General features: G+C 42.2%; 1 protein-coding gene and 1 long non-coding RNA gene across 2 annotated transcripts in view; one reads left to right on the top strand and one right to left on the bottom strand.

The window, feature by feature from the left end:
* The window catches only part of LOC309696071, an 81,175-nt gene that overhangs the window by 26,995 nt on the left and 40,130 nt on the right, over positions 1-14,050 (top strand). The window lies entirely within an intron of this gene.
* LOC309696208 (uncharacterized protein) overlaps positions 1-14,050 on the bottom strand; it is a 36,612-nt gene that overhangs the window by 3,905 nt on the left and 18,657 nt on the right. The window contains exons 68-118 of the mRNA XM_082517367.1: positions 13,618-13,764; positions 13,319-13,530; positions 13,128-13,231; positions 12,920-13,038; positions 12,650-12,817; positions 12,235-12,434; positions 12,024-12,136; positions 11,765-11,871; positions 11,389-11,556; positions 10,975-11,174; positions 10,764-10,876; positions 10,505-10,611; positions 10,130-10,297; positions 9,716-9,915; positions 9,505-9,617; positions 9,246-9,352; positions 8,961-9,137; positions 8,507-8,715; positions 8,315-8,409; positions 8,182-8,207; positions 7,971-7,992; positions 7,850-7,877; positions 7,657-7,741; positions 7,390-7,536; positions 7,091-7,302; positions 6,900-7,003; positions 6,692-6,810; positions 6,422-6,589; positions 6,006-6,205; positions 5,795-5,907; positions 5,536-5,642; positions 5,160-5,327; positions 4,746-4,945; positions 4,535-4,647; positions 4,276-4,382; positions 3,901-4,068; positions 3,485-3,684; positions 3,274-3,386; positions 3,021-3,127; positions 2,736-2,912; positions 2,282-2,490; positions 2,090-2,184; positions 1,957-1,982; positions 1,743-1,764; positions 1,622-1,649; positions 1,429-1,513; positions 1,162-1,308; positions 863-1,074; positions 672-775; positions 464-582; positions 194-361 (exon numbers count right to left, since the gene is read on the bottom strand). Coding sequence (XP_082373493.1) covers positions 194-361; positions 464-582; positions 672-775; positions 863-1,074; positions 1,162-1,308; positions 1,429-1,513; positions 1,622-1,649; positions 1,743-1,764; positions 1,957-1,982; positions 2,090-2,184; positions 2,282-2,490; positions 2,736-2,912; positions 3,021-3,127; positions 3,274-3,386; positions 3,485-3,684; positions 3,901-4,068; positions 4,276-4,382; positions 4,535-4,647; positions 4,746-4,945; positions 5,160-5,327; positions 5,536-5,642; positions 5,795-5,907; positions 6,006-6,205; positions 6,422-6,589; positions 6,692-6,810; positions 6,900-7,003; positions 7,091-7,302; positions 7,390-7,536; positions 7,657-7,741; positions 7,850-7,877; positions 7,971-7,992; positions 8,182-8,207; positions 8,315-8,409; positions 8,507-8,715; positions 8,961-9,137; positions 9,246-9,352; positions 9,505-9,617; positions 9,716-9,915; positions 10,130-10,297; positions 10,505-10,611; positions 10,764-10,876; positions 10,975-11,174; positions 11,389-11,556; positions 11,765-11,871; positions 12,024-12,136; positions 12,235-12,434; positions 12,650-12,817; positions 12,920-13,038; positions 13,128-13,231; positions 13,319-13,530; positions 13,618-13,764 — 6,726 coding nt within the window. The remainder of the gene's footprint in view (positions 1-193; positions 362-463; positions 583-671; positions 776-862; positions 1,075-1,161; positions 1,309-1,428; positions 1,514-1,621; positions 1,650-1,742; positions 1,765-1,956; positions 1,983-2,089; positions 2,185-2,281; positions 2,491-2,735; positions 2,913-3,020; positions 3,128-3,273; positions 3,387-3,484; positions 3,685-3,900; positions 4,069-4,275; positions 4,383-4,534; positions 4,648-4,745; positions 4,946-5,159; positions 5,328-5,535; positions 5,643-5,794; positions 5,908-6,005; positions 6,206-6,421; positions 6,590-6,691; positions 6,811-6,899; positions 7,004-7,090; positions 7,303-7,389; positions 7,537-7,656; positions 7,742-7,849; positions 7,878-7,970; positions 7,993-8,181; positions 8,208-8,314; positions 8,410-8,506; positions 8,716-8,960; positions 9,138-9,245; positions 9,353-9,504; positions 9,618-9,715; positions 9,916-10,129; positions 10,298-10,504; positions 10,612-10,763; positions 10,877-10,974; positions 11,175-11,388; positions 11,557-11,764; positions 11,872-12,023; positions 12,137-12,234; positions 12,435-12,649; positions 12,818-12,919; positions 13,039-13,127; positions 13,232-13,318; positions 13,531-13,617; positions 13,765-14,050) is intronic.

The following is a 14,050-nucleotide window of genomic DNA, read 5'->3' on the forward strand; positions in this document are numbered from 1 at the left end:
AACTAAGCAATACAGAGACTGCATGTTGCAAATGTACTCATACAACATGGTACAAAGGCTGCAAGCAATTCTTTTCTATGATAGACTCCTTGAAGACTTGTGTAGCGGTTTAGCAAATGTCTTATTCTGTCTTATCCTGCTGGAATAAAACACCAGGATTGTCCTCCTTCACCCTTTTAGAAGCCTAGCATACCTGTCCATTGGCTGTCAGTTGTGTGAGGAATCCATCCACGTTTTTTAGAGCGTTGCCCTCTTGCAGTCGCTCAAACACACGATCAATCAAATCTGTGTTATTGGAGGCTCCCAAACTCAGTACCAGCTGTGCCATCTGAGAAGGACTAAAGACTGACAACAATTCAGCCTACAAAAGAGAACCAGCATAATATAAGACAGCAGTCATGGAAATGTTCTGGGTAAAAGAATTCCGTTTACAGGAAGATGTACATCTGCAGTTGGCACTCACAGCGGACAAATTAGGATTGAAGGCTTGCAAGTCCTGCACAGTTGCAAAATCAGAGAAGTCGCCAAGGTTTGCCTTTAGCCACGCTTGGCTCCCCGTGATAGATGAGACACAGCCAGGATCTGCAGAAAAAGCAAGAAAGTTATTGACAGGGTAATATACCACATGTTGTCATGGAAAAACCAAAGTGAGCTTGAGTTTCTCCTTTTACCTGTTGAGTCATTTCTTGACAAGAACGGTTTGATGAAGTGAGTGAAGACTGCTTGCTGTGTGTCTCTGTCCATGGATGCCTTTTGGCTTCCAAATGCCTGAATGCTACATTTGAGAGAAAGCTTTCAACATCTAAACTTCTAGTCAACTGCAAGTTTGCAGAATAGAGCAATATGTCTCATATTTACTTACACAGTCTGGTATGTCTGGCAGCTGAAGTTTTTGGAGCTAAGGCAAAATAGGAAGTTGAAAGATGGAACGGCCAGAAACGGACGGATCTTTGTTTTGAACCAGCTGGTAATGAACTCCTCACTCTGTAGTTGTGCCTGGTTGAAGTTGTCAATTCTCACTTCTCCAAGAGCCTCGAGCACATTTGACGAGGTCGGGTAAGTGTTGTTGCTGGCCTTGAATTGGCAGAAAAATAATTGTAGCTGGACCCAAACTTCACGCAGGGAAACGGCAATATTGTGAAAATGTGATTTTGTACTTACCATGTTAGCAAATGTCTCAAGGGCCTGGTCCAGTACAGCAGAGGCTTTTTGGAAGAAAAGCTTCCAGACTTCTACTGGGTATATGTTTTGGCTTTTCAGTGTGCAGTTCAGCAGTGTGACCAAGTTGCTGGATGTGAGATAGGGAGCCTTGAAAAAGAAAATTGACAAAGAATACAGCCATTTTGTCAGAGCTCATGGAGATTTGTCTCAGAACCATAATGGGGCAAAATCTATGTTCTGTTTTTGGAGTTTAAAAAGGAATCTTACAGAGGAACAGGCATGTTCTGTGATGGTGAAATTGCACAGGGCTGCCGAGGAATTGCCAGCTGACAGGATTTGTTCAAGTTTTGAACTGTGGAAAAAACACAATAAATTGAAATCCAATGTCCCCTTAATTGCACTGTGTTAACGAATTTTACCTAGACAGAATCAACATTGAACAAAACGGCATTTCACCCACCCATCAACTCCATCACAAATGAGATTCACTGTGAAAAGAGAATGGTTGTGTGTCAGATAATAGTCCTTCAGAATGCATTTATATCCTTAGAGTTGAAATGTCTACTTTTAGACAGACTCACCATGAACTGGGGTCACCTTGCACTGAAGACAAAGAAAATATGATTGTTAGTATAGTGGAAACATCTTCTTCAAGTGTAAATACCTTGACTTTGTCACAGTTGGCCCAATTAGTGTGCCAAACCTGGATCAAATATTGGATAACCCATGCAAGACACCCCCCCCCCCCCCCCCCCCCCCCACACACACACACACACCCCAAAAAACTAATCTTACCACAAAGGAAGCTGGAACTGAGCAGCCTGTTTGGGAAGAAAAAGAAAGGAAACAAATCAATGGAGTAGTCATTACAGTGCTGGTACTGGGCTTTTGAGAAAAGTTTAGTCAGGAAAGCCTATTTGCCACATACGTGGGAATGTGTCCTGGAGGTACTGCTTGCTTGATCTCACGCCCTGTGAAAGGTCCAGTGGCAATGCTGCCAAACTCTGCACAAGACCATCGTATCTAAAGGAAGAAAAGAATTCATTGTGACTTGTCAGGAGCCTCAGCTTGGCATTGTGCACACCCAAATGTCTAACTGTGGATATCAGAAATATCTTACATAGCCTGGTAGGATTCACAGGTGATGTTACTGGGGATCACCCGCAAGCTGCTAGGAAGGATGCTCGCCATCACAGGAACCAAATAAACCTGGAACCACTGTTGATAGTCTTCTGGCTGAAAGTCTTTAAGCTGAGGAGCAAGGGCTGTCAAGGTAAGGTTCAAAATGGTGTCTCGCACATCTGGATTTTGGATGAAGGTGACATTTCTCTGAAAAGAGAAGGGGATCATAATAAGGTCAGAGAGGAAGTCCTGAAGTCTTTGTGGAAATGTGGAGGTGAGGGGGAGCTTATCTAAACTAAATCTTTGTACTTCTGTACAGCAGGGATGCCTCAAGGCATGAAGCATATCAGAAATGGATCATTTTGAGTTAAACACTTGAGCAGGCTTATGAAAGAACACTGTTAACATTTGTTGATGTTTGCACTGAGGTAAGGTTACCAAGGAGAATTCACCTGCTTGTTGATGTTTGCAAAAGCCTGGAAGAATTGGTTGAGCTGCTCATAATCACTGGTCTCTGTCAAGCTTGTCAACACCTCCCTTACAACATGTGCATCGTTTAAAGCACCACTGTTTGGATCTAGGATTAGTTCAGCCTTCTGCGATGGTGAAAGAACGTCCAGAACTGTCAGCTATGGATACAAAAAAGTAGAATTCATGAAATGCATGTCTTTTGTATAATTTCCAGAATTTTGCTTTGCTATTCTCAAGAAAGACAAGAAGAGTAATATGAAGATTACCGTAGAGATGTTGAAGTCTTTGAGGTCAGAGTACGCTGAATATTGGATGAATGGACCCAGATTTGCTTTAACCCATTGGGCATCGCTCTCATTTTGTTGCCTGCAAGCTAAGACATGCAGACAAAACTTAAGATGTGCTCAATTTAGGAAGGTTTCTGACTGGTAGACATGAAAGAATTTAAGTTTTTTGTCTGAGTGCTTTTCTAGACATTTCACACTGGAAAGCACATAACACACCCTATGTCTGCCCTACCTGGCTCATTGATGGCATTGTCAGCATTTCTTAGGTAGCCCAGCAGACCATGTGTGATCTCTTGCCGTCTGTACGGTGGCATCTCCTGGATAACTAAAGCCAACCCACTCACACTGCAACAGTTGAAAGAAAACGTTCTCATGCTGTTCTTTGTCACTATTGTCATTTTCTGTTACAACAAAATCTTGATTGCTCCAAGAAAGCTACTCACATGACTTGGTAGTTCGTGCAGCTGATGGTTGTGGTTGTGTTTATCAGCATTTCTGGAGTAAAACTGGCAAGGATAGGAATCAGTTTCACATGGAACCAAAGTTCATAGTCGTTTGTCGTGAAAGTGGAGAAATGTGGACTGATGATGATGAAGGTCGTATTCATGACCCGATCTCTCACAACAGGCTGGAAATGTGGGCTCTGTCATGTTAAAGTGGAAAAAGACATAAGCAAATGTGAGATTGCATGTTGGAAGTACACTCATACAACATGGTACAAAGGCTGTAACCATTTGTTTTCTAAGATACAATAGCCAACAATAGATGTAGCGGTTGAGACCGATGTTTTATTCTGTATTTACTTCTGGAATCAAATATCCACATTGTCCTCCTTCACCCTTTTAGGAGGCTAGCCTACCTGTCCATTGGCTGTCAGCTGTGTCAGGAATTCATCCACATTTTTTAGAGCGTTGCCCTGTTCAAGTTGTTCAAACACAAGATCAATAAAATCTGTGTTATTTGAGGCTCCAGAGCTCAGTAGCAGCTGTGCCACCTCAGAGGGATTGAGCGTCGACAACAATCCAGCCTACAACAGGGAATCAACATAATATCAGACAGCAGTAATGACCAATGCTGTGGGTAAAGGATTACAGTTTGCAACCAAAGAAAGTGTGTTCTATGATTTGCTTGTATTTTTTATATGGCAAAATAAACTCCTGTGTTTGTCTTCTTAAGTCTACAATTTTGTTTTTCTGCTCGTAAGGGAGGACTAGAAGTGCAATGTAGGGCTTACCGTAGAGATGTTGAAGTCTTTGAGGTCAGAGTACGCTGTATATTGGACGAATGGACCCAGATTTGCTTTAACCCATTGGGCATCACTCTCATTTTGTTGCCTGCAAGCTAAAGCATGCAAACAAAAGTTAGGATGTGCTCAATTTAGGAAGGTTTCTGACTGGTAGACATGAAAGAATTTGTGGGCAAGTTTTTTGTCTGAGTGCTTTTCAAGACATTTCACACTGGAAAGCACATAACGCACCCTATGTCTGCCCTACCTGGCTCATTGATGGCATTGTCAGCATTTCTTAGGTAGCCCAGCAGACCACGTGTGATCTCTTGCCGTCTATACAGTGGCATCTCCTGGATAACTAAAGCCAACCCACTCACACTGCAACAGTTGAAAGAAAACGTTCTCATGCTGTTCTTTGTCACTATTGTCATTTTCATTTACAACAAAATCTTGATTGCTCCAAGAAAGCTACTCACATGACTTGGTAGTTTGTGCAGCTGATGGTTGTGGTTGTGTTTATCAGCATTTCTGGAGTAAAACTGGCAAGGATAGGAATCAGTTTCACATGGAACCAAAGTTCATAGTCGTTTGTCATGAAAGTGGAGAAATGTGGACTGATGATGATGAAGGTCGTATTCATGACCCGATCTCTCACAACAGGCTGGAAATGTGGGGTCTGTCATATTAAAGTGGAAAAAGACATAAGCAAATGTGAGATTGCATGTTTGAAGTACACTCATACAACATGGTACAAAGGCTGTAACCATTTGTTTTCTAAGATACAATAGCCAACAATGGATGTAGCGGTTGAGACCGATTTTTTATTCTGTTTATCTCTGGAATCAAATATCCGCATTGTCCTCCTTCACCCTTTTAGGAGGCTAGCCTACCTGTCCATTGGCTGTCAGCTGTGTCAGGAATTCATCCACATTTTTTAGAGCGTTGCCCTGTTCAAGTTGTTCAAACACAAGATCAATAAAATCTGTGTTATTTGAGGCTCCAGAGCTCAGTAGCAGCTGTGCCACCTCAGAGGGATTGAGCGTCGACAACAATCCAGCCTACAACAGGGAATCAACATAATATCAGACAGCAGTAATGACCAATGCTGTGGGTAAAGGATTACAGTTTGCAACCAAAGAAAGTGTGCTCTATGATTTGCTTGTACTTTTTGATATGGCAAAATAAACTCCTGTGTTTGTCTTCTTAAGTCTACAATTTTGTTTTCCTGCTCTTAAGGGAGGACTAGAAGTGCAATGTAGGGCTTACCGTAGAGATGTTGAAGTCTTTGAGGTCAGAGTACGCTGTATATTGGACGAATGGACCCAGATTTGCTTTAACCCATTGGGCATCACTCTCATTTTGTTGCCTGCAAGCTAAGGCATGCAAACAAAAGTTAGGATGTGCTCAATTTAGGAAGGTTTCTGACTGGTAGACATGAAAGAATTTGTGGGCAAGTTTTTTGTCTGAGTGCTTTTCAAGACATTTCACACTGGAAAGCACATAACGCACCCTATGTCTGCCCTACCTGGCTCATTGATGGCATTTTCAGCATTTCTTAGATAGCCCAGCAGACCATGTGTGATCTCTTGCCGTCTGTACAGTGGCATCTCCTGGATAACTAAAGCCAACCCACTCACACTGCAACAGTTGAAAGAAAACGTTCTCATGCTGTTCTTTGTCACTATTGTCATTTTCATTTGCAACAAAATCTTGATTGCTCCAAGAAAGCTACTCACATGACTTGGTAGTTTGTGCAGCTGATTTTTGTGGTTGTGTTTATCAGCATTTCTGGAGTAAAACTGGCAAGGATAGGAATCAGTTTCACATGGAACCAAAGTTCATAGTCGTTTGTCGTGAAAGTGGAGAAATGTGGACTGATGATGATGAAGGTCGTATTCATGATCCGATCTCTCACAACAGGCTGGAAAATTGGCATCTGTGAAATTGAGGTGGAAAAGAAGCTAAGCAATACAGAGACTGCATGTTGCAAATGTACTCATACAACATGGCACAAAGGCTGCAAGCAATTCTTTTCTATGATAGACTCCTTGAAGACTTGTGTAGCGGTTTAGCAAATGTCTTATTCTGTCTTATCCTGCTGGAATAAAACACCAGGATTGTCCTGCTTCACCCTTTTAGAAGCCTAGCATACCTGTCCATTGGCTGTCAGTTGTGTGAGGAATCCATCCACATTTTTTAGAGCGTTGCCCTCTTGCAGTCGCTCAAACACACGATCAATCAAATCTGTGTTATTGGAGGCTCCCAAACTCAGTACCAGCTGTGCCATCTGAGAAGGACTAAGGACTGACAACAATTCAGCCTACAAAAGAGAACCAGCATAATATAAGACAGCAGTCATGGAAATGTTCTGGGTAAAAGAATTCCGTTTACAGGAAGATGTACATCTGCAGTTGGCACTCACAGTGGACAAATTAGGATTGAAGGCTTGCAAGTCCTGCACAGTTGCAAAATCAGAGAAGTCGCCAAGGTTTGCCTTTAGCCACGCTTGGCTCCCCGTGATAGATGAGACACAGCCAGGATCTGCAGAAAAAGCAAGAAAGTTATTGACAGGGTAATATACCACATGTTGTCATGGAAAAACCAAAGTGAGCTTGAGTTTCTCCTTTTACCTGTTGAGTCATTTCTTGACAAGAACGGTTTGATGAAGTGAGTGAAGACTGCTTGCTGTGTGTCTCTGTCCATGGATGCCTTTTGGCTTCCAAATGCCTGAATGCTACATTTGAGAGAAAGCTTTCAACATCTAAACTTCTAGTCAACTGCAAGTTTGCAGAATAGAGCAATATGTCTCATATTTACTTACACAGTCTGGTATGTCTGGCAGCTGAAGTTTTTGGAGCTAAGGCAAAATAGGAAGTTGAAAGATGGAACGGCCAGAAACGGACGGATCTTTGTTTTGAACCAGCTGGTAATGAACTCCTCACTCTGTAGTTGTGCCTGGTTGAAGTTGTCAATTCTCACTTCTCCAAGAGCCTCGAGCACATTTGACGAGGTCGGGTAAGTGTTGTTGCTGGCCTTGAATTGGCAGAAAAATAATTGTAGCTGGACCCAAACTTCACGCAGGGAAACGGCAATATTGTGAAAATGTGATTTTGTACTTACCATGTTAGCAAATGTCTCAAGGGCCTGGTCCAGTACAGCAGAGGCTTTTTGGAAGAAAAGCTTCCAGACTTCTACTGGGTATATGTTTTGGCTTTTCAGTGTGCAGTTCAGCAGTGTGACCAAGTTGCTGGATGTGAGATAGGGAGCCTTGAAAAAGAAAATTGACAAAGAATACAGCCATTTTGTCAGAGCTCATGGAGATTTGTCTCAGAACCATAATGGGGCAAAATCCATGTTCTGTTTTTGGAGTTTAAAAAGGAATCTTACAGAGGAACAGGCATGTTCTGTGATGGTGAAATTGCACAGGGCTGCCGAGGAATTGCCAGCTGACAGGATTTGTTCAAGCTTTGAACTGTGGAAAAAACACAATAAATTGAAATCCAATGCCCCCTTAATTGCACTGTGTTAACGAATTTTACCTAGACAGAATCAACATTGAACAAAACGGCATTTCACCCACCCATCAACTCCATCACAAATGAGATTCACTGTGAAAAGAGAATGGTTGTGTGTCAGATAATAGTCCTTCAGAATGCATTTATATCCTTTGAGTTGAAATGTCTACTTTTAGACAGACTTACCATGAACTGGGGTCACCTTGCACTGAAGACAAAGAAAATATGATTGTTAGTATAGTGGAAACATCTTCTTCAAGTGTAAATACCTTGACTTTGTCACAGTTGGCCCAATTAGTGTGCCAAACCTGGATCAACTATTGGATAACCCATGTAAGACACCCCCCCCCCCCCCCCCCCCAACACACACACACACACCCCAAAAAACTAATCTTACCACAAAGGAAGCTGGAACTGAGCAGCCTGTTTGGGAAGAAAAAGAAAGGAAATAAATCAATGGAGTAGTCATTACAGTGCTGGTACTGGGCTTTTGAGAAAAGTTTAGTCAGGAAAGCCTATTTGCCACATACGTGGGAATGTGTCCTGGAGGTACTGCTTGCTTGATCTCACGCCCTGTGAAAGGTCCAGTGGCAATGCTGCCAAACTCTGCGCAAGACCATCGTATCTAAAGGAAGAAAAGAATTCATTGTGACTTGTCAGGAGCCTCAGCTTGGCATTGTGCACACCCAAATGTCTAACTGTGGATATCAGAAATATCTTACATAGCCTGGTAGGATTCACAGGTGATGTTACTGGGGATCACCCGCAAGCTGCTAGGAAGGATGCTCGCCATCACAGGAACCAAATAAACCTGGAACCACTGTTGATAGTCTTCTGGCTGAAAGTCTTTAAGCTGAGGAGCAAGGGCTGTCAAGGTCAGGTTCAAAATGGTGTCTCGCACATCTGGATTTTGGATGAAGGTGACATTTCTCTGAAAAGAGAAGGGGATCATAATAAGGTCAGAGAGGAAGTCCTGAAGTCTTTGTGGAAATGTGGAGGTGAGGGGGAGCTTATCTAAACTAAATCTTTGTACTTCTGTACAGCAGGGATGCCTCAAGGCATGAAGCATATCAGAAATGGATCATTTTGAGTTAAACACTTGAGCAGGCTTATGAAAGAACACTGTTAACATTTGTTGATGTTTGCACTGAGGTAAGGTTACCAATGAGAATTCACCTGCTTGTTGATGTTTGCAAAAGCCTGGAAGAATTGGTTGAGCTGCTCATAATCACTGGTCTCTGTCAAGCTTGTCAACACCTCCCTTACAACATGTGCATCGTTTAAAGCACCACTGTTTGGATCTAGGATTAGTTCAGCCTTCTGCGATGGTGAAAGAACGTCCAGAACTGTCAGCTATGGATACAAAAAAGTAGAATTCATGAAATGCATGTCTTTTGTATAATTTCCAGAATTTTGCTTTGCTATTCTCAAGAAAGACAGGAAGAGTAATATGAAGATTACCGTAGAGATGTTGAAGTCTTTGAGGTCAGAGTACGCTGAATATTGGATGAATGGACCCAGATTTGCTTTAACCCATTGGGCATCGCTCTCATTTTGTTGCCTGCAAGCTAAGACACGCAGACAAAACTTAAGATGTGCTCAATTTAGGAAGGTTTCTGACTGGTAGACATGAAAGAATTTGTGGGCAAGTTTTTTGTCTGAGTGCTTTTCAAGACATTTCACACTGGAAAGCACATAACACACCCTATGTCTGCCCTACCTGGCTCATTGATGGCATTGTCAGCATTTCTTAGGTAGCCCAGCAGACCATGTGTGATCTCTTGCCGTCTGTACAGTGGCATGTCCTGGATAACTAAAGCCAACCCACTCACACTGCAACAGTTGAAAGAAAACGTTCTCATGCTGTTCTTTGTCACTATTGTCATTTTCTGTTACACCAAAATCTTGATTGCTCCAAGAAAGCTACTCACATGACTTGGTAGTTCGTGCAGCTGATGGTTGTGGTTGTGTTTATCAGCATTTCTGGAGTAAAACTGGCAAGGATAGGAATCAGTTTCACATGGAACCAAAGTTCATAGTCGTTTGTCGTGAAAGTGGAGAAATGTGGACTGATGATGATGAAGGTCGTATTCATGACCCGATCTCTCACAACAGGCTGGAAATGTGGGGTCTGTCATATTAAAGTGGAAAAAGACATAAGCAAATGTGAGATTGCATGTTGGAAGTACACTCATACAACATGGTACAAAGGCTGTAACCATTTGTTTTCTAAGATACAATAGCCAACAATGGATGTAGCGGTTGAGACCGATGTTTTATTCTGTTTACTTCTGGAATCAAATATCCGCATTGTCCTCCTTCACCCTTTTAGGAGGCTAGCCTACCTGTCCATTGGCTGTCAGCTGTGTCAGGAATTCATCCACATTTTTTAGAGCGTTGCCCTGTTCAAGTTGTTCAAACACAAGATCAATAAAATCTGTGTTATTTGAGGCTCCAGAGCTCAGTAGCAGCTGTGCCACCTCAGAGGGATTGAGCGTTGACAACAATCCAGCCTACAACAGGGAATCAACATAATATCAGACAGCAGTAATGACCAATGCTGTGGGTAAAGGATTACAGTTTGCAACCAAAGAAAGTGTGTTCTATGATTTGCTTGTATTTTTTATATGGCAAAATAAACTCCTGTGTTTGTCTTCTTAAGTAGACAATTTTGTTTTCCTGTTCTTAAGGGAGGACTAGAAGTGCAATGTAGGGCTTACCGTAGAGATGTTGAAGTCTTTGAGGTCAGAGTACGCTGTATATTGGACGAATGGACCCAGATTTGCTTTAACCCATTGGGCATCACTCTCATTTTGTTGCCTGCAAGCTAAGGCATGCAAACAAAAGTTAGGATGTGCTCAATTTAGGAAAGTTTCTGACAGGTAGACATGAAAGAATTTGTGGGCAAGTTTTTTGTCTGAGTGCTTTTCAAGACATTTCACACTGGAAAGCACATAACGCACCCTATGTCTGCCCTACCTGGCTCATTGATGGCATTGTCAGCATTTCTTAGGTAGCCCAGCAGACCATGTGTGATCTCTTGCCGTCTGTACAGTGGCATCTCCTGGATAACTAAAGCCAACCCACTCACACTGCAACAGTTGAAAGAAAACGTTCTCATGCTGTTCTTTGTCACTATTATCATTTTCATTTGCAACAAAATCTTGATTGCTCCAAGAAAGCTACTCACATGACTTGGAAGTTTGTGCAGCTGATGGTTGTGGTTGCGTTTATGAGCATTTCTGGAGTAAAACTGGCAAGGATAGGAATCAGTTTCACATGGAACCAAAGTTCATAGTCGTTTGTCGTGAAAGTGGAGAAATGTGGACTGATGATGATGAAGGTCGTATTCATGACCCGATCTCTCACAACAGGCTGGAAATGTGGGGTCTGTCATATTAAAGTGGAAAAAGACATAAGCAAATGTGAGATTGCATGTTGGAAGTACACCCATACAACATGGTACAAAGGCTGTAACCATTTGTTTTCTAAGATACAATAGCCAACAATGGATGTAGCGGTTGAGACCGATGTTTTATTCTGTTTACTTCTGGAATCAAATATCCGCATTGTCCTCCTTCACCCTTTTAGGAGGCTAGCCTACCTGTCCATTGGCTGTCAGCTGTGTCAGGAATTCATCCACATTTTTTAGAGCGTTGCCCTGTTCAAGTTGTTCAAACACAAGATCAATAAAATCTGTGTTATTTGAGGCTCCAGAGCTCAGTAGCAGCTGTGCCACCTCAGAGGGATTGAGCGTTGACAACAATCCAGCCTACAACAGGGAATCAACATAATATCAGACAGCAGTAATGACCAATGCTGTGGGTAAAGGATTACAGTTTGCAACCAAAGAAAGTGTGCTCTATGATTTGCTTGTACTTTTTGATATGGCAAAATAAACTCCTGTGTTTGTCTTCTTAAGTCTACAATTTTGTTTTCCTGCTCTTAAGGGAGGACTAGAAGTGCAATGTAGGGCTTACCGTAGAGATGTTGAAGTCTTTGAGGTCAGAGTACGCTGTATATTGGACGAATGGACCCAGATTTGCTTTAACCCATTGGGCATCACTCTCATTTTGTTGCCTGCAAGCTAAGGCATGCAAACAAAAGTTAGGATGTGCTCAATTTAGGAAGGTTTCTGACTGGTAGACATGAAAGAATTTGTGGGCAAGTTTTTTGTCTGAGTGCTTTTCAAGACATTTCACACTGGAAAGCACATAACGCACCCTATGTTTGCCCTACCTGGCTCATTGATGGCATTTTCAGCATTTCTTAGATAGCCCAGCAGACCATGTGTGATCTCTTGCCGTCTGTACAGTGGCATCTCCTGGATAACTAAAGCCAACCCACTCACACTGCAACAGTTGAAAGAAAACGTTCTCATGCTGTTCTTTGTCACTATTGTCATTTTCATTTGCAACAAAATCTTGATTGCTCCAAGAAAGCTACTCACATGACTTGGTAGTTTGTGCAGCTTATTTTTGTGGTTGCGTTTATGAGCATTTCTGGAGTAAAACTGGCAAGGATAGGAATCAGTTTCACATGGAACCAAAGTTCATAGTCGTTTGTCGTGAAAGTGGAGAAATGTGGACTGATGATGATGAAGGTCGTATTCATGACCCGATCTCTCACAACAGGCTGGAAAATTGGCATCTGTGAAATTGAGGTGGAAAAGAACTAAGCAATACAGAGACTGCATGTTGCAAATGTACTCATACAACATGGTACAAAGGCTGCAAGCAATTCTTTTCTATGATAGACTCCTTGAAGACTTGTGTAGCGGTTTAGCAAATGTCTTATTCTGTCTTATCCTGCTGGAATAAAACACCAGGATTGTCCTCCTTCACCCTTTTAGAAGCCTAGCATACCTGTCCATTGGCTGTCAGTTGTGTGAGGAATCCATCCACGTTTTTTAGAGCGTTGCCCTCTTGCAGTCGCTCAAACACACGATCAATCAAATCTGTGTTATTGGAGGCTCCCAAACTCAGTACCAGCTGTGCCATCTGAGAAGGACTAAAGACTGACAACAATTCAGCCTACAAAAGAGAACCAGCATAATATAAGACAGCAGTCATGGAAATGTTCTGGGTAAAAGAATTCCGTTTACAGGAAGATGTACATCTGCAGTTGGCACTCACAGCGGACAAATTAGGATTGAAGGCTTGCAAGTCCTGCACAGTTGCAAAATCAGAGAAGTCGCCAAGGTTTGCCTTTAGCCACGCTTGGCTCCCCGTGATAGATGAGACACAGCCAGGATCTGCAGAAAAAGCAAGAAAGTTATTGACAGGGTAATATACCACATGTTGTCATGGAAAAACCAAAGTGAGCTTGAGTTTCTCCTTTTACCTGTTGAGTCATTTCTTGACAAGAACGGTTTGATGAAGTGAGTGAAGACTGCTTGCTGTGTGTCTCTGTCCATGGATGCCTTTTGGCTTCCAAATGCCTGAATGCTACATTTGAGAGAAAGCTTTCAACATCTAAACTTCTAGTCAACTGCAAGTTTGCAGAATAGAGCAATATGTCTCATATTTACTTACACAGTCTGGTATGTCTGGCAGCTGAAGTTTTTGGAGCTAAGGCAAAATAGGAAGTTGAAAGATGGAACGGCCAGAAACGGACGGATCTTTGTTTTGAACCAGCTGGTAATGAACTCCTCACTCTGTAGTTGTGCCTGGTTGAAGTTGTCAATTCTCACTTCTCCAAGAGCCTCGAGCACATTTGACGAGGTCGGGTAAGTGTTGTTGCTGGCCTTGAATTGGCAGAAAAATAATTGTAGCTGGACCCAAACTTCACGCAGGGAAACGGCAATATTGTGAAAATGTGATTTTGTACTTACCATGTTAGCAAATGTCTCAAGGGCCTGGTCCAGTACAGCAGAGGCTTTTTGGAAGAAAAGCTTCCAGACTTCTACTGGGTATATGTTTTGGCTTTTCAGTGTGCAGTTCAGCAGTGTGACCAAGTTGCTGGATGTGAGATAGGGAGCCTTGAAAAAGAAAATTGACAAAGAATACAGCCATTTTGTCAGAGCTCATGGAGATTTGTCTCAGAACCATAATGGGGCAAAATCTATGTTCTGTTTTTGGAGTTTAAAAAGGAATCTTACAGAGGAACAGGCATGTTCTGTGATGGTGAAATTGCACAGGGCTGCCGAGGAATTGCCAGCTGACAGGATTTGTTCAAGTTTTGAACTGTGGAAAAAACACAATAAATTGAAATCCAATGTCCCCTTAATTGCACTGTGTTAACGAATTTTACCTAGACAGAATCAA

Source organism: Aulonocara stuartgranti (assembly GCF_965226115.1).
Source record: "Aulonocara stuartgranti genome assembly, chromosome: 19".
NCBI classification, from domain to species: domain Eukaryota; kingdom Metazoa; phylum Chordata; class Actinopteri; order Cichliformes; family Cichlidae; genus Aulonocara; species Aulonocara stuartgranti.